The 22890-nt window shown below is 41.7% G+C and overlaps 1 protein-coding gene across 3 annotated transcripts in view; it reads right to left on the bottom strand.

Annotated features, from left to right (window-relative positions):
- RSU1 (Ras suppressor protein 1) overlaps positions 1-22890 on the bottom strand; it is a 205655-nt gene that overhangs the window by 83711 nt on the left and 99054 nt on the right. For all 3 annotated transcript variants that reach the window (XM_070381905.1, XM_070381903.1, XM_070381904.1), the window contains one exon: positions 13951-14083. In XM_070381905.1, coding sequence (XP_070238006.1) covers positions 13951-14083 — 133 coding nt within the window. The remainder of the gene's footprint in view (positions 1-13950; positions 14084-22890) is intronic.

The raw sequence follows: 22890 nt of genomic DNA, 5'->3' as shown, positions 1-22890 counted from the left end.
GTGTAACTGAGGCAACTTCTGTCACTACTCACTGATCCAGCTGGATGTTAGTATACGAATACAAAAAAAAAAAAAAGGATACTGAAAGTATCTGACTCTATCATGCATCTGAATTTTTCTTAGTAAAAGTTGCTTAAGATTCTTAGTATTTCAGCCACAATAAAACCAACACTCATGTATTGCAGAATGCACTCGTGTATGTGTGTTAGTCACTCAGACACGTCTCTTTGTGACCCCATGGACTGTAGGCTGCCCAAGCTCCTCTGTCCATGAGATTCTACAAGCAAGAATATTAGAGTAGGTTACCATTCTTTTTTCCAGGGGATCTTCATAACCCAGGGATTGAACCCTGGTCTCACGCATTTCTTTACCATCTGAGCACCAGGGGAGCCCTCATATAGTGGTCTCACAGCCTTAATTCTCCGACCAGGGTCAAACTCACGTGCCCTGCAGTCGAAGGTGGATTCTTAACCACTTGACCACCAGGAAAGCACCTCACATGGTGGTCTTGAAGGAACCTTTTCCCCACACACCATTATTTCTTTTTCTAACCATGCTTCAGTACAAAATTAGTGAAGGATATTTTTATTCAATCAGCTTGATGACCAGTATCTTTCTTGTCGCCCTGTCTTATTAAATACACTTGCAAAAATGAAGCAGAAGGTGGTCTCAGAAAACTTACAATATTACAGTTTCAAGATTTTAAGTATTTCAAAATAAAAACTTTTATTGACAAAATTTACATCCCTTAGGAATTATCTAGAATTTAGCACCAAAAGAAATTTCCTAGTTGCAAGACACATTCTATTAAAAGATCACCACTCACGCAGTTTCTATTGAGAATGCACAAAAACAGATTAAAGATGCTCCTAATCTCACGTAAACAGTCTGAAACACACACGTCATCTTTGCTTACAGCCAAAAAAACTAAACATGAGAGAAGAATTAAAACAAAAAAATATCCATGCCTCATATATGGGAATCTGAGGCTCAGTTTCTTCCTCTAATATAATCAGTTTTTATAAGATCCATTCTTCCATATTTCAAATCCTCTTGTGACCTTAAAAATATCTTTTCTAAAAGCTTACCTTTCAATCCCTTAAAATCTAAGGTGGGAAAATATCCCAATATAAAGAAACTCAATGAAGAAGTAAGTCTTGTTTTTTTTTTTTTTTTCCTTTGTCTCTTTTGCTATGTCTTTGTGATGACCTCCTTTCCCCATGTCACACTGGGACCTGCAGGAAAACTGGATTGTTACAGATTCCTTCAAGGATATAGGAAAATCTGATGCAATCTGAGAGGTGTTAGAAACAAAGCAAGATTTCACAATGCTTAAGCCAAGAACAGGGAGGGTGGATGTGTGAAGTGAGAGATCTTCTCTCGAGCTCTCACTTAAAAGTCTCTTTCCAAGACTCAGTATACATATTTGTGAGGTGATGTGACCCTGAAGGTTTCGACTGTACCTCGATTTAGAAAGACCAATCAGAATGGATGATTCCACTCAATCTAGACAGATAAATGGAAAGGGGGCATACAATAAACACAACCAATTACACAGTTACATTCTTTGTGGTTTCTTCCTTCGTAACTTCATGGGCTGTGTAGGTTAATTTTTTTTTTTTTATTTTGCCCGAGCAGCATGCAGGATCCCCAACCAGGGATCGAACTCGAGGCCCCTGCATTTAAAGTGCAGTCTTAATCACTGAACCCCAGGGAAGGACCCCCTGCTCTTTTTCTCCTGCAAGTTACATTTTTTAAAAAATAACCTATTCAACAATGAATACATGTAGAAAATGGAACATTCAATAGGTACCAAAGGGTGAAGTATGAAAAGAATGTGACCTCCCTCCCTGTCTCAGGCATCAAGCTTCCCCCACTTGGGATAACCACCTGTCCTGGTTTGCTCTGTCTTCCTCAGCAACATCCCCAACATTCACAATCAAAACCACACACTCCACAGGCCCGGTAAAACACTCCCTTGATGGACAAAGAGAAGACACAGACCCACAGATTCACAGAGAGGAAGGTCTCCCTTTCAGATATAACTCCTTCATTTCTGAAGTTAAGCAACGGTTTCATTTCCAATATGAGAAGCGTGGGCAACAAGATCGACACAAACAATGCAAAACCACTGTGAAGACGGCATCTTCACTTAGTATGTTGAGGATGCATTTTAATGTCTTGAGGCTTGTTTATTCTGTGCTGGCAAAAACCGAGAATGACAACTTGGTTTCTTCTCAATGTCAGATTGGCTTTTTCCTTTCAGACACTGGGGTGACCTGTCAGGGGCTCTTCTGCATGAGACGGTGGGTCATTCATGTAAGACAATGAGGGTGCCAGGTGCTCTCAATGTGCCCTCAGACATGAGGGGATCTGCAATAGTGCTTCCAAAACCATTAGCTGTTTTTTTTTTTTTTTTTTAAGATTTTGTTTTTATCTGATGAAGACCATTTGTTTTTAAGTCTTTACTGAATTTGTTACCATATTGTTTCTGATTTATGTTTTGGTGTTTGGCCACGAGGCATCTGAGATCTTAGCTCCCTGACCAGGGATCAAACCTGCATCTCCTTCATTGAAAGGCGAAGTCTTAACCACTGGACCAACAGGGAATTCCCCAAAATTAATTTCTTAAAGGAGAGAAAACATGCACTTTTAACTCTTCTTCCCAAATATTGGTAGTATTCACAGAAATATTGAGTTAAAAACTGCTGAAAGCATGCTAAGTCACCTCAGTTGTGTCCAACTCTTTGCGATCCTGTGGACTATAGCCCACCAGGCTCCTCTGTCCATGAGATTCTCCAGGCGATAAAACTGGAGTGGGGTGCCATTCCTTTCTCCAGGGGGTCTTCCCAACCCAGGGATCAAACCCACATCTCTTCTGTCACCTGCACTGGCAGGCAGGTTCTTTATCACTAGCGCCACCTGGGATAATGAGCTTAGCACAATGTCTGTCACATGGTAAATAGTCACTGTTCATAATTACTACTACTATTATTAAAACTAGCAATTGAATATTAAAATTGCTATCAAGCAAAAAGATTCAGAAGAAAGATGATAAAAGGAACCTAGATTAAATGGGCAGTAGGGAAACCCTTCAGAGAAGGCAATGGCACCCCACTCTAGTACTCTTGCCTGGAAAATCCCATGGATGGAGAAGCCCGGCAGGCCGCAGTCCATGGGGTCGCTAGAGTTGGACACAACTGAGCGACTTCACTTTCACTTTTCACTTTCATGCATTGGAGAAGGAAATGGCAACCCACTCCAGTGTTCTTGCCTGGAGAATCCCAGGGACAGGGAAGCTTGATGGGCTGCCGTCTATGGGGTCGCACAGAGTCGGACACGACTGAAGCAACTTAGCAGCAGTAGCAGCAGCAGGGAAACCCTTGGAAAGCAAGGTTTCTGAGGAAGCAATATTTAACATGATTCTTGAAGAATAACTGGACATTCAGCAGGTAATATGAGGAAGGAACATTCCAGGCAGAGAAAACAGCACTGATGGCGAATTGAGGTAGAAAGGTAGATTGTATTTTTAATGGAAAGTAACCCAGCCTTGTGGTTCTGGGTTCATCCCCAGTGGATCTCCATCAGGGCTCTTCTGTGGCAGCCCAGCTCCTATTTCAGAGAAGGTGATGGCACCCCAGTCCAGTACTCTTGTCTGGAAAATCCCATGGACAAAGAAGCCTGGTAGGCTGCAGTCCATGGGGTCGCTAAGAGTCAGACGCGACTGAGCGACTTCACTTTGACTTTTCACTTTCATGCACTGGAGAAGGAAATGGCAACCCATTCCAGTGTTCCTGCTTGGAGAATCCCAGGGACAGAGGAGCCTAGTGGGCTGCCATCTATGGGGTCGCACAGAGTCCGACACGACTGAAGTGACTTAGCAGCAGCAGCAGCTCCTATTTGGTCACTACCAAGGTCCTTCTGTCCCACAGGATAGTGAGATTCTGGGACACTCTCAACAGGGCTAGAGTGATAGAAAAACTCCCCTCCAAGCAGCTCATCTCACAGAACAAAGACCCAAGCCTTTGATTATATCATCGGAATCATTCTATCAAGACAGTGCCAGGAACACGGGAGACAGAGCTTGCATCTCGTATTTGCCAGGAGGTGCACATGGAGCCCCAGCCATAGCAAAGGCAATCTGTCGACTGCTACTTCCACACGCCATTTCACAGAGCTCAAGTCTAGCCATTTTGTCCCAAAGGAAAGGACTGAGACTTGATGTCTTAAGGCTGGATGACAACTGTAATGAAATTCCGAAGAAAATGTAGATACTGTTTTCAAAGAAAAGCGATAAGCTTAACCCTGGAACCTGATGTTTCCTACCTTCTGTATATATTGTGCTTCTCAGTCTTACAGTCAGACCACACACAATATTCTACTGGAGAAAAATAAAGAGAAAAGGTTTTACCTAAGAAGATGACTTGCACCCTGCTGGGTTGGTGCATGAAATTATGAGTAAGCGCGCTGATACTGGTTGTAAATATAACACATAACCGACAAAAAAGCACATTCTTAAACGATCCTTTACATGCCACTTTTTCTACCCTATTAAGATGCTCGTTGTTTCTTTGATTTATCTGATAATAAATTTTTGATGACTGGTAAGTCTCATAAAATTGCTCTGGTGCTGACTACACTGATTAATAAGTCTGAAGAATCAAAAGTGTCAGGAATTCATGTGTATGAATAAGTTACTGCCAAACATATATTAGGGATTCCATAAAATATAGAATAAAAAAGGTTGATCTGGTCATTTTAGCTTGTATCTGTTTTCCTGTAACAATTTACATTCAGAGTCATCATCATCTTCCATGGCCTTAAAAGAAAAAAAAAAATCAATAGAGTAAAATCCACATGGGGGCAAAATCAAGAATAAAACTAAAATAAAAAAATAATGAATTGTTACAGACAATCAAACACGTTTCCCAGAAAAACAGAGAATTGAGAATTAGAACTCATTGCTGAGGTGACTCTTAGAGATGACCCAGTTTGAATCTCTTTCCTTTAAAATGGCAAAGCTGAAAATGGGTGTGATGAAGTTATCTGTCCCTGACCAAAGTGGGATTGGGAGCCACCTTTAAGATCAATGCTCCAAGAACAGACTTTTTTTTCCCTCTGTCTCCTCGCAGGTCCCAGCAAAGTCCATCACTGGCTATTTACGCCAGGGTGCATTATCTGAAAACATGCTCTCCATGTCTGATATCTGCCCTGCACTGCAGAAGCTAACCAGCTTTAGTTACATGAGAAGGGAATTCAGTGCCCTGGCCTTAGTAGTCTCAACCATGTCCAGTTAAGACCCCAGAAATCTCCTGAGACAAGGTTGCAAGATGGGATAAAAGGGCTCCAAATGTGGTTACTGAAACCCCAAGATAGAAGAAGAAATCCCTGATTTCTTCACATCGTACAGGGCAAAACACCAGTAGCCACCAGGCAGGACCACAAAGCAGAGAGAAAGACGATTCCACATCTACCAGTCAGGGCCCCAGAGCAAGAAGCCACCAGGAGCACAGAGGCACCCCCACCCCTGTGCTGCATCTTCTAGCCACAGATTCCTGCGAAAGGTAACAAGGCAAGGTCCGATGGTGGGTGCTCTGTGGAACTCTCCCTTCTTCAACTGTCTAGCTGAATTCAACAAAGTAGAACATTCTGTAAGCTGCCCTTCACTCCCAAGGGATCTTCAGATTCTAACCAGCTTCTGTTTCAACACAGTCTGTTCTTAAAGAATGATTACAAATAAAAACACTGACCCCTCTGCCAAAACAGAACCTAACCTTGGTGTCCCTAAAAGGAAACAATGGTGAATCCTTGTGTTTTGAAAGAAGCTTTTAAGTCTGAAAGCCAAATGCCTAAGAAAGGCATTGTGGCCGGCCATCGGGGAGGGGTGGATTAGACCTCCCAGAGGCATTTAAACACAGATCAGATCAGAGATCAGATCAGTCGCTCAGTCATGTCCGACTCTTTGCAACCCCATGAATTGCAGCACGCCAGGCCTCCCTGTCCATCACCAACTCCCAGAGTTCACTCAGACTCATGTCCATCGAGTCAGTGATGCCATCCAGCCATCTCATCCTCCGTCGTCCCCTTCTCCTCTTGCCTCCAATCCCTCCCAGCATCAGAGTCTTTTCCAATGACTCAACTCTCGCATGAGGTGGCCAAAGTACTGGAGTTTCAGCTTTAGCATCATTCCTTCCAAAGAAATCCCAGGGCTGATCTCCTTTAGAATGGACTGTTTGGATCTCCTTGCAGTCCAAGGGCCTCTCAAGAGTCTTCTCCAACACCACAGTTCAAAAGCATCAATTCTTCCACGCTCAGCCTTCTTCCAACTCTCACATCCATGCATTTAAACACATTTACTGATAAAGAGAATGTGCCTACAGGGAGGCTGTGGGGGCTACAAGAGAAGAAAGACAGGGTGAAACTACAGAGAACTGAATACAGTGGAGTCACAACAGTGTTAGGGGCTGGACCGTGCGGTTACTCTGAATGTGACCATATTTGAAGACTGCAGGGTCTTTATGGGGTAATCAGATTAAACCTTAGAAAAAAACAACCTTGTTCACACCTTGATCTTGGGACTTCTAGAGCTGTTAAGATAATAAGTTTCTGCTCAGTGGCTAAAACAGCCAAAATTAGGTAGCAGCAGGAAAAAAATAAAATAAAAGAAGGCAGGGTGCTTACTCAGTAACCCTGCTAAGTAAAATAACCAAAACCTCAATAACAATTTATGTATTTTCTAAACACACACTGTGTCACGGGATGGAGAAAAAAAAAGGATACACATTTTGAAGGTGATGAAACTGTATGGGTTCCAAATGAGACTGTTTGAAAACTACGACAGTAGAACACAACATTGTCTTGACCACAAACTTTTTACATTATGAGTCTTAAAAAATACATATGAAATGATATAGTCAAACACAAGAGAACAAAATCTAGAGGGTTCTTTCCTTAATAGATGATGACTAAATTGGATATCAGTAAACGTCAGTGGACATAAAACTCATATTTATACTTTCTATCTGATTAAGTTGACAAAAATGCCTTTCATAAGATTACTCACTCTAAATCACAGTATCTAACATTATAGGAGAACACTATATTGTCAAAAATTACAAAAAACAAAACCCCAACAATGCCTGAACAGAATAAGAGACCAGAGCTCAATAAAAAATCAGCATGTAATAAAATAAGATATTACCATGTAGAGAATAGAAATTAGACAGTTTTGTTTGATTATAAAGTGCCACTTATTAATTTATCTCTCCAATAAAAACAGCAAAGGCAGGCAATAACTCATCTTAGCTGGACAGAAAGCATCCAGCATTGAACTTGAAGACTGCTGAGAGTTAATAAAGGTTATCAATATGTAGGGTGGACCACGTCTTTGAGTAGGTCAATATTTCATAGTTCGATATGATCATTTCAAGTGAGTATCATTGAAAAATGGAACTCAAAATAATTCTTTTGGAAGAGGAAGTAACCTGACAGATTTCCTTTTTGGAGTGTAGATGGAGCCTAGACTATGTTGATTTTCCTTCTGTCAAGAGGGACAAATTATCTGTATTCTATTTACCTTAAATTGATACTGTAATACATCATATTGTACATTACAGCTGCACAAGACAGGTTGAAGGCAGGCTTGAGAGTCAATATACAAGGAAGGAGGAGATGCACAGTGAAGAGGAGAGACAGACATGATTGTTTTGCTCTTTAAAATCACGCATAAAAGTCTCTTGTGGCATAAGGATCAGAATAAACATCACTCTTCTTGCCTTGATGGAGCAGTTATGTTTTTTCTCATTTGCCCCTCTAAATTTATTCGCGACTCTTTTCATGGTAACTGCCCTAGTCATGAAATAAAGTGCAAAAAGACCGACAGAGCCTCAGCTCATTGGTTAAACGTGATCCCACAGTGCTCACCCAGCACAAAGTGGCTGAGGAGTGACTGCCTCCCAGGACCAGAGAGTGAACGTGCAGACTTGAGGGAGCCTTTTCCGAAGTCTGTACTTGCATCTAAGGCACGTCAGAGTGAAAGACATTTCAGCACACCTATAAAATGGGGTTTCCTGGACACTTTCAGAAATTCCAACTTAGCCTCCTGAAGCTCGTTTCCAAACCCTGGCAGAGTTCACCTTTGACCTTTACAGCTTAAGGGGATGGAGGTTCCCTCTCAAGCTCCAGGTCCACTGGACATGTCAAATGGGCAGCACTGTCCACTTAAAAAACTGTCCACTTAAAAAACTGAACTGTTTCGCATGAGCTATAAAATTATAGGAAAGCTTCAAAAGGCATGTACATACTTTATACATTGAAGAAATGGACATGCACGAAGAAAAAGGAAAAATACTAACGATCCCTGAAGTACATCTGAATAACAGTACTAAACAACTTAAAAAGAAGAAAAGTTAAACTCCTTTTAAATGTAAATTACAGTAAGCAATCTATCAAAAATGGAAGAGAAAAAGAACTGTCCTGCACTCTACCTCACGTAATCTGTTTTCTTCCTTTAGAGGGGAGAGATAAATTTACCAGGGCAATTAATAGCTCATGGCTACACAAAGAAAAGAGATGATGGACCAAGTCAAAGACCAAGGGTGATGTTATGTCCTGTCCTGACCTAACTCAGTAGAATTAACATTTGTCAACTCCTTATACTGGTAACATACTAGCTGGAGAAAAAGGAATTATATGTAATTCTCATCACTGAAAGTTAACATGAGCCCGTGGCGGATTCATGTTGATGTGTGGCAGAACCAATACAATATTGTAAAGTAAAAAAAATTAAAAAATTAAAAAAAAAAGAAAGTTAACATGAAATAAGGGATGCGACATGGTACCATCCAAAACACAACATATTTTATGGGTTTCCTTTTTCTCTTTGGTATTTTTTAGCAAGGTTTGTTAAATGAACACATTTGCATGCAAATAGGTCCAGAAACGTCAAAAATTTGAATCATTTTTTGTATTATGGAGGAAATGTGAGAATCCATTTATTAACTTAAAGAAAGAACCACGATCACACATGTAGCATCTATAAAGGAAATATAAATTACCAGGAGCATGATACACAGTCAGCTTTTAAAAACAATCTTTACGTCTGAAGGCTTTAGTTAGGAAAAATTGGTTCTTCTTTTTCATGTCTAATGTAAAGAAACACTGTGCTTCTCTGGCTTAGGTAGAGCTATTTTCAGATACAGTAATAAAAGAGAAAAGTCTCTGTCTTCTTGCGTATCTATTGTCACTACATAAAAGAAGTCCACTAACTGCTAGCAAGGTCCTGGCAGATTAACCCTCTCCTCCAGCCTTCTGTGATATTTATAAAACCATCTGCTTGTTCAGTGCATCCATTTTTACACTTCACCCGAAAAATAATGTTTGGAGAGTTTTATTAGAGAGGATTTCCTTCTGCAAAGGGCTGTCTTAAATCAATGGGATCACCTATTAGGTTCAAAATTTTTTAGCCTTTTGGTAGACCAGCTGTATCTATTATGTAAGGACCTTCTAAGTCAGAAGTCATTACAGGATATAGTAGTCAAGAAAGCCCAGGTATGGCTATTCTCAGACAGTAAAGAATTTGCCTGCCAATGTACAACACACCAGTTTGTGGGTTTGATCCCTGGGTCAGGAAGATCCCCTGGAGAAGGAAATGGCCACACACTCCAGGATTCTTGCCTGGGAAATCCAATGGACAGAGGAGCCTGGCAGGCTACAGTCCATGGGGTTGAAAAGAGTCGGATACGACTGAGCGACTAAACAATAACAACATGGTCACTCCAGCCTCTAACAGGTTTGCCCAAGGTGCAGAACAAAGGAAGACATTGCCTTAATTGTACAAGTAAAACAGCTTGAGAAACAATATGAAGCAGAATCAAAGTCCTTATTCCTCCTTACGAACTACACAGGATGATTTATTTTGCCAGATTTCCAAGGGAAGAGCAATTTGCCTGCATTTTCCCATCAATGCCCACCACTCCCCAAGCACTGCTTGGTTAAAATGCTTCCATTAAGTAACCTGAATAACAGTATGAATGTCTTTGTATGGGACTGAAAACAGAAAAGCAAGTGTGTGTGGCACCTTTCAATGGACAGCAAAGAAAGTCACAAGATGGGAAGAATGACGGGGAAGGAGCTTTTGAGTTATGCCAACCTGGAAATGAGGCTTTAGGACTGCCAGGCATTACAAATTGCAGCCTTCATGAGAATGCCTGTTTTCCAAATGTCGCTTTCAACCGACACCGTTTCCGCTTAACATTTGTCAAACCTCTTCTTTTGTTAAGAGTTAACATGTCAGCTTTTAAAATGGCTTGCAGTTTCCATCCACCTTCCTTGATGGAAATGTGAAAAGTGTGAGTTACTCCCTTTCACAAAGAATCTTGTCAAAGATCCTGACTCCAATCTGACTTCTCTCGGCGACCAAAAAAAAAAAAAAAAAAAATCTGCCTCCTGGAAGCTTAACAAGCGGTGACGATCTGATCATAACTCTGCACAGAAACAGAAGTTACTCGACAATAGCCCGAAAACGCTAACATGCTTGTAGGGTTTGAGCGTCGACATCCAGAAGGAGCCAATTCCTTTGACAGAGGGAATAAGTGACAACGAGCGGGCAACACAATGACACCAGCCAATATGTTCCCTTTGCTGAAAGTAGGATAAATGAACAAAGAGGGAGCTCCGTCTGAGGAATCATCAGGATGCGATGAATGCCCCAAATGTACCCCAAAACAACCTCCTGAAGAGTCGCCTCTCAGCACTCTCCCAGCCCACACCTGCCCACATCCCCTCCTGTTCCATCCTCATCCACTTAAATCCCTGCCAAGTATTTTAATTCCTCCTAAACACTGACTTCCCTGTTTTGTTTCAAACATCCATGTCACCTCTTGGAGTCTGTTAAGAGTCTGGAAATGAGATAATTCATCTTCCCTGGACTGTCGCTGCTCGAGACTCTCGGAAGGCCTCTTAGGATGCGCTGGGAACAGGAAGGTCACCTTGAACCTCAACCAGGGACACGAAGGGAAATGAGATGAGCTGGTGAGTTCTTAATGCTCTCATTTAGGTAATGGGTCGATTGGTTAGAAAGGGGAGGAAAAAAAAGGAGATTCATTGGTATTTTAAGTGCCAGAATAAAAAATTAAAATGCGCTTTTATGACAGGCTAAAGATCAATATGTTAAAAAAAGGATTTTTTAATTGGAAGGGGTGTATGTGACTTATATAAAAAGAGATGAGGAAGTGAAGATTAGAAACCACAGGTTTTAGAATAAAGGATCTAAGACTAAGGTACCAAATGAGACATGTGCCTTGTTTAAAAAAATATCAGTGTAACATATAAACTGCCTCCGTGCAAGTCATCACATGTACAGCTTTACAAAAGTAGCCAAATATCTGCTAATTAGATTAATTTTTTCAGAGAGTTGAGAAATCCTACAAGTCCTCTAATTATGAAGTGACTACTTAAAAAAAAAAGAATCAAGTTTGATTTCTAGTTATATGAGGATATACAAACATATACTTATTCTTCTAAAAGAGGACCTTAAATTATAAAAATCAGTAAAACATAGTGATGGCATTTTTGCACAAGTATATTTTTTTAAAAAACAGACTGAGCGCTTGAGGCAGTGTCTTACTTGGTTCACAGTCCCTGTTTCTGGCTGGTATGTTGATCAAGGAATGAAGGTCACTGCTGCACTAGGAGAACAGGAGGGCAGAAAGCTGGGATACAGAAAGTGGTTAACATTCTTCTCTTTCCCAAGGAGGAGAGAAGGGGAGAACTCTAAGAGAATTCACTTTAGGGAGGTCCCTGCTCCCAGGAGTTTAATGTCAAGGGCATTCTCCCAGCAGAGGCGCACATACTCTTTTCAAATCAGTGAACAGAGTACTGGCTGGCACCCCTACAAAGGGGACAATGGCTCTCCCATGCTTCTCTAAGCTGTTTCATGGTGATTTAACTGGACAAAAGATAACAAAATTCTCCAAGAGGAAATCATGTAAAATATAAGCCAGTGGGCAAATTGCTTAGATGACTCTGATCCTCCAATATCAAATGCTATTGAAACAGACAAGAATATATACTCCAAACATGTCATGGACTAAGTGGATCACAGATTCCCTTTCAAATAAAGTATCAATAAACTCAGTCAACACCTCTCCTTTATCCAGAATCCTAATGACGTTCAAATAAACAGAAACTGCCTGTAATAGCACATAATTGTGATTCATTGCCTAATGACTCTAATGTACTCAAAATCCATACATTCACAATGTAATCTCTTAAAAGTGAAATGAAAATTAGAAGCACTTTCTTATGCACTATATTCTAATTCTCTGTAAATTCTAAATTAGTGTACTAGTATAAATTCTAAATTAGAGTAGATTTAAAAAATCATTAACCAGAATAAACAACAGAGTATTCCCCCCAATTCTGGATTAATAGTAGCTTAGTTTTCTGTAGTTATTATGTACAATGTTTTTCTAACAGTACACCACCCTACAAACCAAAGCACTGCATAACCTTCCATTCACTAATGAAACATTAGAGGTTAATCTAAAATTGACGTTAGCAACAATTAAGAATTTAAGAGAAACCAAACGAATAAACAGCTAATTTGCAATTATACTTTCACACTTTTTCATGATGAACTAGACAAATTTCCAACCCTGAGCTATGTTCATTTAAAAAAAAAAAACTATGTATAATAATTGCTCATATCTATGTGGTTCATGAAACAATAACACACCCCCTACACATCTTTCATTTTACTCTTTAGTAAGTCTTATGACATAAGATAAATATTAAGATGTCAAAAAAAAATGTTAAGGTATCATCTTAAAAGAAACCTAGACCAGGCTTTCAAGTTGCATTCGTATACAAGGATATGCATCACTTTGGCAATTTCAGTTTATTCTGCTTGAATATCATTGTTCTTTCACAGTTTACCTTCTCTGTGATTCTGTCTGCTGGAAATATACCAAAAGGAGTCCCAGATGTGTAACCAGGAACATGGCAGCAGGAGGACTCGTACTACCAGGACCACCATTGACCATTCAGGGGCCAGGACTCTGCCCTGCCAGTTAAATCTGACCCACTGTTCCAACACAGATTCGGAGAAAGCCGTGTTGAGCTGGGGGGCAGGGGATAGCGCTGATACCCATAGAAAAAAAGGGAGACTCCAAACTGACTTCAGCCTTTAATGATCCCCGAGGTCTTCTCTAAGAGTTGGGATGTTAAAATTCTCACAAGTTGGTACTGGACACAGAAACAGATTCAACTTGACTATGAATTGTTTCAAGTCTTTTGCAGTTGCTTAAAACTAGAGGTGGCTAGGTTTCAGCATTAGACGGTCACTGAAGCACTGAGAGAAATGACCACTTCAATTTGGGGGTGGTGAGCCGGAGGAGCAGAAAATAGTAACAGAAGACACAGTAACAACAGAGCAGGTGGAGGGGGCAGAATTCCTTCTCACCTGAACATACTGAGGAAAAGAGAGGCGGGAATACTTAGGTTTTAATGCTGGACCCCCCAGGGGTGCCCTGGACCAGAGGGAAGGACTTGAAAGATTTTGATGCTGTGACTTAAGCCAGCTGATCCCGCCTCGTTTTCTGTCTTATCTTTTCTCTTAAAGAAGAGAATGATGCTTTCTTAGTATGCTCTACTGATTTTATAAATAAACCACTTAACAATTTCGTTCACAACATTTGTTATTCTCTGCATTCAAAGGAGAAAAGAATATGTTCTGATCTTAATGTGTCTGGTGAATTTCCTTAGTGTCATGAATATTCAGCCAGTTTAACACCTTAAAAGATTTCTAAACAAAACTAGTATAAGTTTCCTTTGACAATGTGAATGAAAAATAGTCTATAAATAAAGACAATTACTATGTCTGGTTGTTAAGCTGGCATAATTATAAATACCATAAAACCAGTAGATTTCAGAAAATCATTGTCTACTTACTATTTGTACGTCTCGGAGCGGATGTATTCAAAAACATGGGACACGCCAAGCTGGAACTGGTCAGCGATAGGGGTAACCCAGGGATTGTTCTCTGCTTTGAATATCTGCTTCTGACCAGTTAAATCCAAGTTTCCTAAAAAGACAGAAAAAAAAATGAAGGTCATCTAACCAACAGAAATCAAATTCAAGAAGTAATTCATGCCCAGTAACCACAGCACAACCTTAAGCATCTTCTGAGTCATTTGTTTTAAAAATATTTAGCCCAAGTCATTGCTAGTCTACAAGCCATGTCAGTGATTGAATACTGACACAAGAGATTAGGAAGGAAGGGAAGGCGATGAGGAGAGAGGGCAGAGGGAGTAGAAGAGGTAAGAAGGAAGTAAACTTGGAAGGAATTCACACAAATGTAGCATTTGCTTCATTTTTTCCAGTATTTGCTATACGAACAAAAACGGCCTTCCAGGATTGAAAGAACCCTTAATATCAGGACATCCCCCAATTTCACCTTGACAGTGCATCACCATCTGTCCAGTAAGACTGAAACCTGATCCAATCAACACCGCTTTTCATCAAAGCAGGACACAAGTGAAGAAAAATGAGAACACTGCCCATGTAAAACTACTACTGCCTCACTCGGGTACCATAAGCACATCTCAGAATCAGCACTAAACGCGTCTCAGTAACATGGTTAAGGGTAGAGATGCACACATATATATCCTACCTATTCACAAATTACCTGTAAAAAGCATTTCCTCCTTTGATTCTCCAGCAGTCCCTAAAGTCAGTAATTGACATCACTTTACAGGTAAGAAAAAACACAGAAACTTGGGGAAATTAAGTAATATCTCTAAGAACAGACAATGTAAGAGTAGGGATTTGAATCTAAGCCTCTGACTCCAAATCTCTTATACATTTCTACAGTGTTTGGTGATGCTAACAGGTTACATGTCAACCTAGATCAACCAAACATGAGCTAATGAAGGTAGCCAGCATCTGGGTACCACGTGTTGCTGAATCAGTTGATTATGTATGTTTTTCTGTTTGGCATATTTGAAAATGGAAAAGGGAAGTGTGAGAAAGAGCTTCAAAGAACATGCCTGCCTATGAGAGAGACAGAAAGAGATGTTACACAGTAGAGCTGCATGTGGTTTAAATGGCAGTCAGCTGGCTCACCAACATCCTTGCCCTCAAAGTCCTATGGAAGAAGTCCATTTTCAGACCCCTGGTCTACAGTTCTAAGGTTTTTGAACACAGACACCTAGCAATTATTCTTTACAGGACACAATCCAAGTACCATTTCTGTCCTGTTCCGAGGCTCCAACTGCCAATTTTGTCGTAACAAATAACTTCAGGATATGGGAAACATATTCTAAGGATGTAAGCACTGCACAAAGCACAGCATTTCCCAGCTAATCTGAACTTCAGAAATGAGAAGATAACGTTTACTAGGACAGTGATGCAGTATTTCTTCTTAAAACAGAAGAAACGATGATACTCTGAATCTGCCTTCTTTTTGTTATATTGACAGACCTTGTTGTATCAACACTTCACTTTATTGTGCTCTGCACATACTAATTACATTTTTTATAAAGTAAAGGTTGTGGCCACCTCACATCCAGCAAGTCTGTTGGTGCCATTCTTCCAACATCACTTGCTTACTTTTGTATCTCTGGGTCACATTTCAGTAATTCTCCTCATATTTTAAGGCTTTTTAACGTTATTATTTATGTTATGGTGATCTGTGATCAGTGATTTTTGATGTGACTACTACATGTCACTGAAGGCTCAGATGATGGTCAGCAGTTTTTATCAGTAAGAAAATTTTTAATATTTATTTTTGGCTGCACTGGGTCTTGGTTGCTGCGCATGGGCTTTCTCTAGCAGCGGTGAGTGGGGTCTACTCTCTAGATGCGGTGTGCAGGCTTCTGATTGCAGTGGCTTCTCTCGTTGCCGAGCACAGGCTCCAGAGCTCATGGGTTTCAGTACCTGTGGGTCGCGGGCGCTAGAGCTCGGGCTCAGCAGTTGTGGCGAACGGGTTGAGCCGTGGCATGTGGGATCTTCCCAGACCAGGGATGGACCCGGCAATGGCAGGTGGATTCTTGAACAATGAACCACCAGGGAAGCCCGTCAGTAAGACATTTTTAACTAGGTATGTACATTTTGGGGCTTCCCGGGTAGATCAGCTGGTAAAGGATCCACCTGCAATATAGACAGACCCCAGTTCTATTCCTGGGTCAGGCAGATCCCCTGGAGAAGAGATAGGCTACCCACTCCAGTATTCTTGGCCTTCCCTGGTGGCTCACACAGTAAAGAATCCGCCTACAATGCGGAAGACCTGGGTTTGATCCCTGGGTTGGGAAGAACCCCTGGAGGAGGGCATGGCAACCCACTCCAGTATTCCTGCCTGGAGAATCCCATGGACAGAGGAGCCTGGCAGGCTACAGTCCATGGGGTCACAAAGAATCAGATACAACTGAGCGACTAAGCACAGCACACAGCACATGTACATTTTTAGACGTGGCGCTATTGCACAATTAACAGACTACAGTATAGTATAAATAAAATTTTTATATGCAGTGGGAAACCAACAAACTTGAGTAATCTGCTTTATTGTGGTATTTGCTTTATTGTGATGGTCTGAAATGCAAACTACAGTTATCTCAGAGGGGTGCCTGAATGAACGTGAAGCTATTCGGAATAACAGAGGAAAAAGAGACCAATGGAAAAGTGATCCCTATTTCATAAAATGCTTTTAAAGAAAACCGATATTATGAAATAGTAAGAGAGTAATCCATCATGATATTTCCAAAGCTATTTAAAATCTGCTGGTTAAGTACAAAAATAAGCAGATACATTTCTCTCCAAGATTATCAATATTGTCAATTTCCTCATCTTAATGGTTAAACATCATTAGTCAGATATTAAATCACTTGGGAAATTAACGGGCTTTATTCTCTGCACCATGAGTCAGAAAACTGCTTGGGATAAGTGGAAATGCAAATGTTGCACATACTGGGTTTAGCCAAGTACCCTACAAAGGTGTAACACGGCTGGCAGTGGACTGCTGTTCATATATTTTGCTTTTATCTTTACTTGGACACGAGACAAGTTTTTCAGCTTCCCAAGAATCGAACTGATTGCTTGTTTAAATTCTGCTATAATGCTCATTTCCTCATTTGCTATACCCTATGTCCTCCTGTTCATATCATTGTCTCATTACTTCTTTTTCTCCAATTTCCACACTCCTAAAAATGAACAGAAGTTTCTGGGGAAAGTCTTAAATTTACAAACAAGTCTGTATTTCTGAAGTGTCATGTTTAAGTTTTTAAACTATTTTTCGGCTGTGCCACTCGGCATGTGGGACCTTAGTTCCCTGACCAGGGACTGAACACGTGCCCCCCTGCACTGGAAGCTCAGAGTCCTAATCGCTGGCCCACCAGGCAAGTTTCTGACATGTCGTGTTTTAAATGCACGGTATATTATGTTGTGCAGTATAGACAGCACATCCTTAGACAGCACGGTCACTGAGGGAAGGGCCGAGTGACCAGGTGATAGTAACAACAGGGCAGAAATTCACTAAAAAGTTGGGGGGTTACTAGAGGTAAAAGCCTCTTTCTTAAAACATTCACCTAATTGACAGCCTACACTTACTCAATATCCTCCTCCTGCCTCCGAGCCCTGCCCACTTACATTATCAGGGAATCAACTGTGAAAAGAAATAATCAATGAGACCTTTGGAAAAAATACGTCTTCTAAAATGGGTAACCAAAAAAAAGAAAAAAAAAAAGCCATGAAAAGCATAAATTACATAAAGATGTGAACTAATTCCTAAGCAAAGGAGATTTCCCTGATAGAGGTGTTTCTGCTCTAAATATCTTTCTTCCTCATCCCCCCAAATTGGTTAGTCTAACAAAAAATCCAGTCTAACTTTCCCATGGGTAGAGTGTATCTGATGAACAAGCTTCCTGGACTCTGTCATTCACACACATTACCATGAACTAACTTAACTGGACTGCTTTCCTATTTAACCTCTGGTTCAGATGGGTATCACAGGAAAATGACTTAAAAAAAAAAAAACAAAACTCTGGGGAAGGAGGAGGGTCAAAAGAGGAGAAGTAGCTGTGTCTGGAGCACAGAGGATTTCTTGGCTTGCTGTATTTTCAAGGCTCTGGGTCAGTGTGAGAGCAATGTGGACCAGGGAAAGTTTCAGAAGGACCCCACAGACAGGCCTGTTTTTCCAAATTTGCCCAGGAGAGCAGGAGAGGAAGACTACTCTCTTCTTTCCCAGCCTGCATCACCAGCTCCCTCCCACCCAGGTGCAGGGTTTGCCTGAGACAGACTGGCTTCTGGGGCCACTTGCTGCAAGGCCTCCACCTAGACATCTCTCCTCGAGGAATGAAATACAAAGAAACTATATGGGACTAAAAGTAAGTGTGTGCAAGCACAGCTGGGGCAAACATGGACAAAAGATACAAAAAGACCAAAAAAGCCCTTTTGCCACTTCTAAAGAGCCTGGAGCAAAAACTAGGTGTTGGCAACTGCAAAAGCAGGGTACTGTGCTCCCTACCCTGCCCTCAATACCACCTAAGTGGTGGGCAAACCACCTAAGCCACCCCTCCAGCCCGATCCTTGGACACACTCCTGTCTTCACCCCATATAAGGAACCAGCTCCCTCACCCTTGGGGAGTGAGCAAGGGAATCTATTACCTGTTCTCACTCCTCCCTGCTGCAACAGGAGCCCCGATAAAGCCTTGCCTGAATTTGGCCTCTAGTCAGTTTCTACTGATTGGGGAAGGACACGAACCCTCATTGGCAGACATGCCCACTAATCCAAAACTACAGGTATGTTATGAACCGGTTTTAATGGATCATCCTTGAAATCAACATACAGGTACAGGAAAGAACAGCCTGTACTCTCCTACCAGCAACCTACAAACCTGCTTTCCAATGTACCTCGTCTCATGTTCACTTAGTAACAGCCTCTGACTAAGCCTGTAGTCTTTTTAATGGTAATCCTCTAAAAATAATGTACTTAAGTTCCATGCTCCCTGGTTGCCATATATGGAAAACAGACCTGGGGGAATAACGTCAAGAAAGGAGGTCAGCTCTGTACCCTGGACCCTCTTGTCTGAGACCTCGAACCCTCCAGAGAGCTGTCAGTCCCTAGCTATGTCTCTGTTTAAGCACTATCAATGGAGACACAAGAGGCAGAGGATGACGCTAATGACGCCTGCTAACTGGAGCACGCAGGACCTGAGGGATGCAAGCTGGACGTGGTTGATTCAGGGAAGAGGAATCTTATGCTGATGAAAGTTGGAGTACAAAGAACGGACCAGAGGCTGCTTGTGAGCATTTTTATTTCTATCACTTCAAACTCATCTGTGCACTCTAGCTGGAGGAGGGGGATGCTAGAGGGATGGAGTTACCCTCCCCCACTCCCATTTATTTACCTTAGTGTCAAACAATCCTCACTCAGATTTAATACCAAACTTCAGATTCACGGGTGCTTCATGGAATACTGGAACTGGGAAGCCTAGCAGAAAAGCATGATTCATGTTCACTGACATGGGGTGTGTGTGTTGGGGGGAGGTGTGAGAAGACCACACAGTAGCTTTGTGGTGGATGCTATGCTTTTTTCTTAACAAAGAAGCACGAAACCCATGCTTCAGGTCCACAGCGCACCTTAAAGCAGGCAACTATTACAGATGACAGAGATGGAAACCGCACGAGCCAGAGCCTGCGCCAGCACCGACTCTACGAGCTGTAAGCAGACTCAGTGGAAGGGGACATGCCTGTTTTATTTTCTGAGTTAATGTCACTGGTGAAGGATGCAGTACCTGCTTCGGTGCAGCTGCGATCCTCCCAGCTGGCTTGGTGTCTCTCGCTTTCTCACCTCCCTCTGAACGAACGCAGCAATTTCAGAAGAGGGTTAAGATAATTAGAAGAAAGCTCGGCCATCATCCCACGTGAAAAGCTGACACCTGGCTCCTGGGGGCCCGGCAACAAGTTCCTCCGACCTCAGCCGAGCTCATCCATCAGCTGTCTGAGGCGGGTTCCCTCTGCAGTAATAACATGCAGGGAGCATCTCAGCGTCCCGTCAGTCAGGCTGCGGGAGCCCTAACTTGCCGCACGCTTGGCTGGCTCCAGTTAGGAGTCCTTGCCCATCTCCTTTATTAGAAGCCTGAGCAGCGCTCCGGTGCTGTTCTAACAAGGATCAGGCAGCAGGATTAAGCACTGTGACAAAGAGGATCTAATAAGCTAGAAAGGGGTGCACCCACGGACACGCTGGCTGCCTCCCAGACACACATTCCCTCTGCTCACTCTCCGGTGGGGAGGCCCGGGCCATGTGGGGAGCCAGCCCGCACCGTGATGAGCGGTGACCCTCTGACCGGCACTGCCCTGTCACTCACAGGCTACTTCTGAAATTGCAAATTGGATTTTCCATTTTATTACCTGCAAAGGCACCACATGTACTTCATTCCAGAGCCTCGAGTACAGCAGTTCTGCCATGCGACTGTATTTTGTAAAGGCTAAAGAAAGCATGGAAAACAAGCATTCCCCTGGCTAGTGATACATGTGATCGGATGGAACGGGCCTTGTGGCCCCACTGATAAGCAGACTTGTTTGCATGTATAGAAATGGGTTGTCTTCATAATCCTACTGATAAGAATTCTTCCTGAACACTCCAAATCCTGAAACGCGTGGCCAGGAACATCATTTATTGCATATTAAGCAATCAAGGCAACCTGGGCAAATTTTTCATGTCATCGAAGCATCATTCCCTCCCTCCCTAATTCCAAAATCTGCGGAACACTTTTTAAATGAGTGCATCCTAACAGCCAGGCTCCCTTGCTCATGAAACTCTAAGGCCATCGTCTAACAAGGTAAAACTAGCAAACCGTGGCTGATGGGGTACTCTATCGTCAGTATACTGGATTTGCCCAAACTCAGGAAACTGATTCGCTGCTGAAGGGGTCTAGATGGGACATTATGACAGCTGAGAGATCACCTCTGCTCTGCAGTGAATCCACACACAGGAGCTAACCACAAGCAACTCCAGCACAAAACAAAAGCGACATTCAGGGCTGCTCCAAATATAAACAGATATTCTACATGTAAATCCCTAAGCTTATTACTATGTAAGAGGCTTCTAATTACAGAAGTGCATGATGACAGCTGGAGATGGAAAGCTTCTATCTTTTTCACTTCTTCAGCAACAAACTTTACTGAATGGAAAACGAGCATAAGGCTTATAAAATCATGCTCACATTGGAATAATAAATGTTTGCTATAATAAAACACTGGAAACAACCAGAATGTTCAATAGGTGAGAAGCAGAATAACATGGCTACTCAATGAAGTGTTATCAGGTCATTAGAACAAATGACAAAGACTTGTATGTTTTGATTTAGGAAGAGATCTACACCCTAATTTTTAAAAATTCGGGGTATACTAAGTTTGTTATGATTTCATTTTTGAAAAAAAAGGTATAGAAGAAAGAAATCTCATATTAGGTATATGAGGAAATGTTTAAGTGAAAAAGAGAAGAGAAGGACACATATCAAATTGTTAATATGGGTTTTCTCAAAGAGGGGAAATGAAGGTGGGGAAGGGATTTGAACTCACAGAATAAAAGGTAAATTATTTATTTCCTTTCTCAAGAACTCCATGTGATTACAAGTATGAATTATTTTTACAATTAAATAAGAATAAGGTGAATGAAAAGGATATCATCAGAAGTAATTCAAAATATAAGACGGATGCTAATTGGTACAAAGGCAGTGCCTTTGATTTAAAATGGCATCATCCCACTGCAGGAACAGCCTGATGGTCTGCTAAGCCCTAACTGGATTGAGAAGCAGGGTCTGAGGCTGCTGCTTTTTCTGGGCATCATCGATGCAGTCCAAGTAGGCTGGAATGTCTCATGACAGCTCTCAAATTTATTCTGTGGGGAATTCGAGGCCACACTGTCATTCTGGCAATTGTCTGCTTAGCCTTCTGGGAACACATTTTTAAAACAGGCATTTAGCTCTCTTAATATATATGATGCACTGCTGCTTTGTGAAACATACTAAAACTGTGACTCTTCCGATCTAGTCAAGGGAAGCATACAATTTAAATGAAAGAGATTTTGTAAAAAGCTCAACACCCTGCCAAATGGCTTCAACTACAGCGGCCTCTGATTTACGCATGTATTGTGCGGAGGAGTCCAGAAGCCCTTTTAAAGAATGAAGAAAAATATCACTTTACAGTTTTCCCCAGTGCCCTTCTTGGCCATGTGACATCTGTGTTCCAGGTTAAGATGGACTAGAAAAGGGTCTCTCAGTCGCTGGTAAATACAATTCCCCATCAACAGAGCCATGGTCATCCTGAGGGCTCACCACCATCGCTGCTTTATTCAGCAAGTCCCTGTCCATGGAGGTCCAATGAATAACTCATGTGGTAAACCTGGCCTTTGTGTAGGACTTCCCCATTATTCTTCTAAAGGTGGGAGGAAAAAACCTTACTTTTGCTTAACAGATGTCCCTTTTATTGTTTATATAACATCAAGAAGCATATTCTTTTTTTAAAAAAATATTTATTTATATATTTAGCTGTGCTAGGTCTTACGTTGCATCATGTAGGATCTAGAGTTCCCTGAGCAGGGACTGAACTTGGGCCCCGGCATTGGGAACACTGGATCCTAGCCACTGGACCACCAGGGAAGTCCGCAGGAAGTGTATTCTAAAGCCCAGTGGGTGTGGCTCTGGAAGCCACACACCATTCACTGGCTTTCTGACCAAATGACCTTGGGTAAATCCCTGTGTTTTCTGAGCTTCAGTTTCCTCATCTGCCAAGTGGGGTTAATGGTACCAATTGACAGGATTGTGGACAGGAGCCCAAAGGTGTACAAAGTCATTCTCTACCCTGGAAAGCACTACATCAATATAAAATGCTCTT

This window comes from Bos mutus, chromosome 13 (assembly GCF_027580195.1).
Source record: "Bos mutus isolate GX-2022 chromosome 13, NWIPB_WYAK_1.1, whole genome shotgun sequence".
Taxonomy (NCBI): domain Eukaryota; kingdom Metazoa; phylum Chordata; class Mammalia; order Artiodactyla; family Bovidae; genus Bos; species Bos mutus.
Note: the sequence above shows the minus strand (reverse complement) of the source record. Positions and strands in the feature narration are given on the sequence as shown.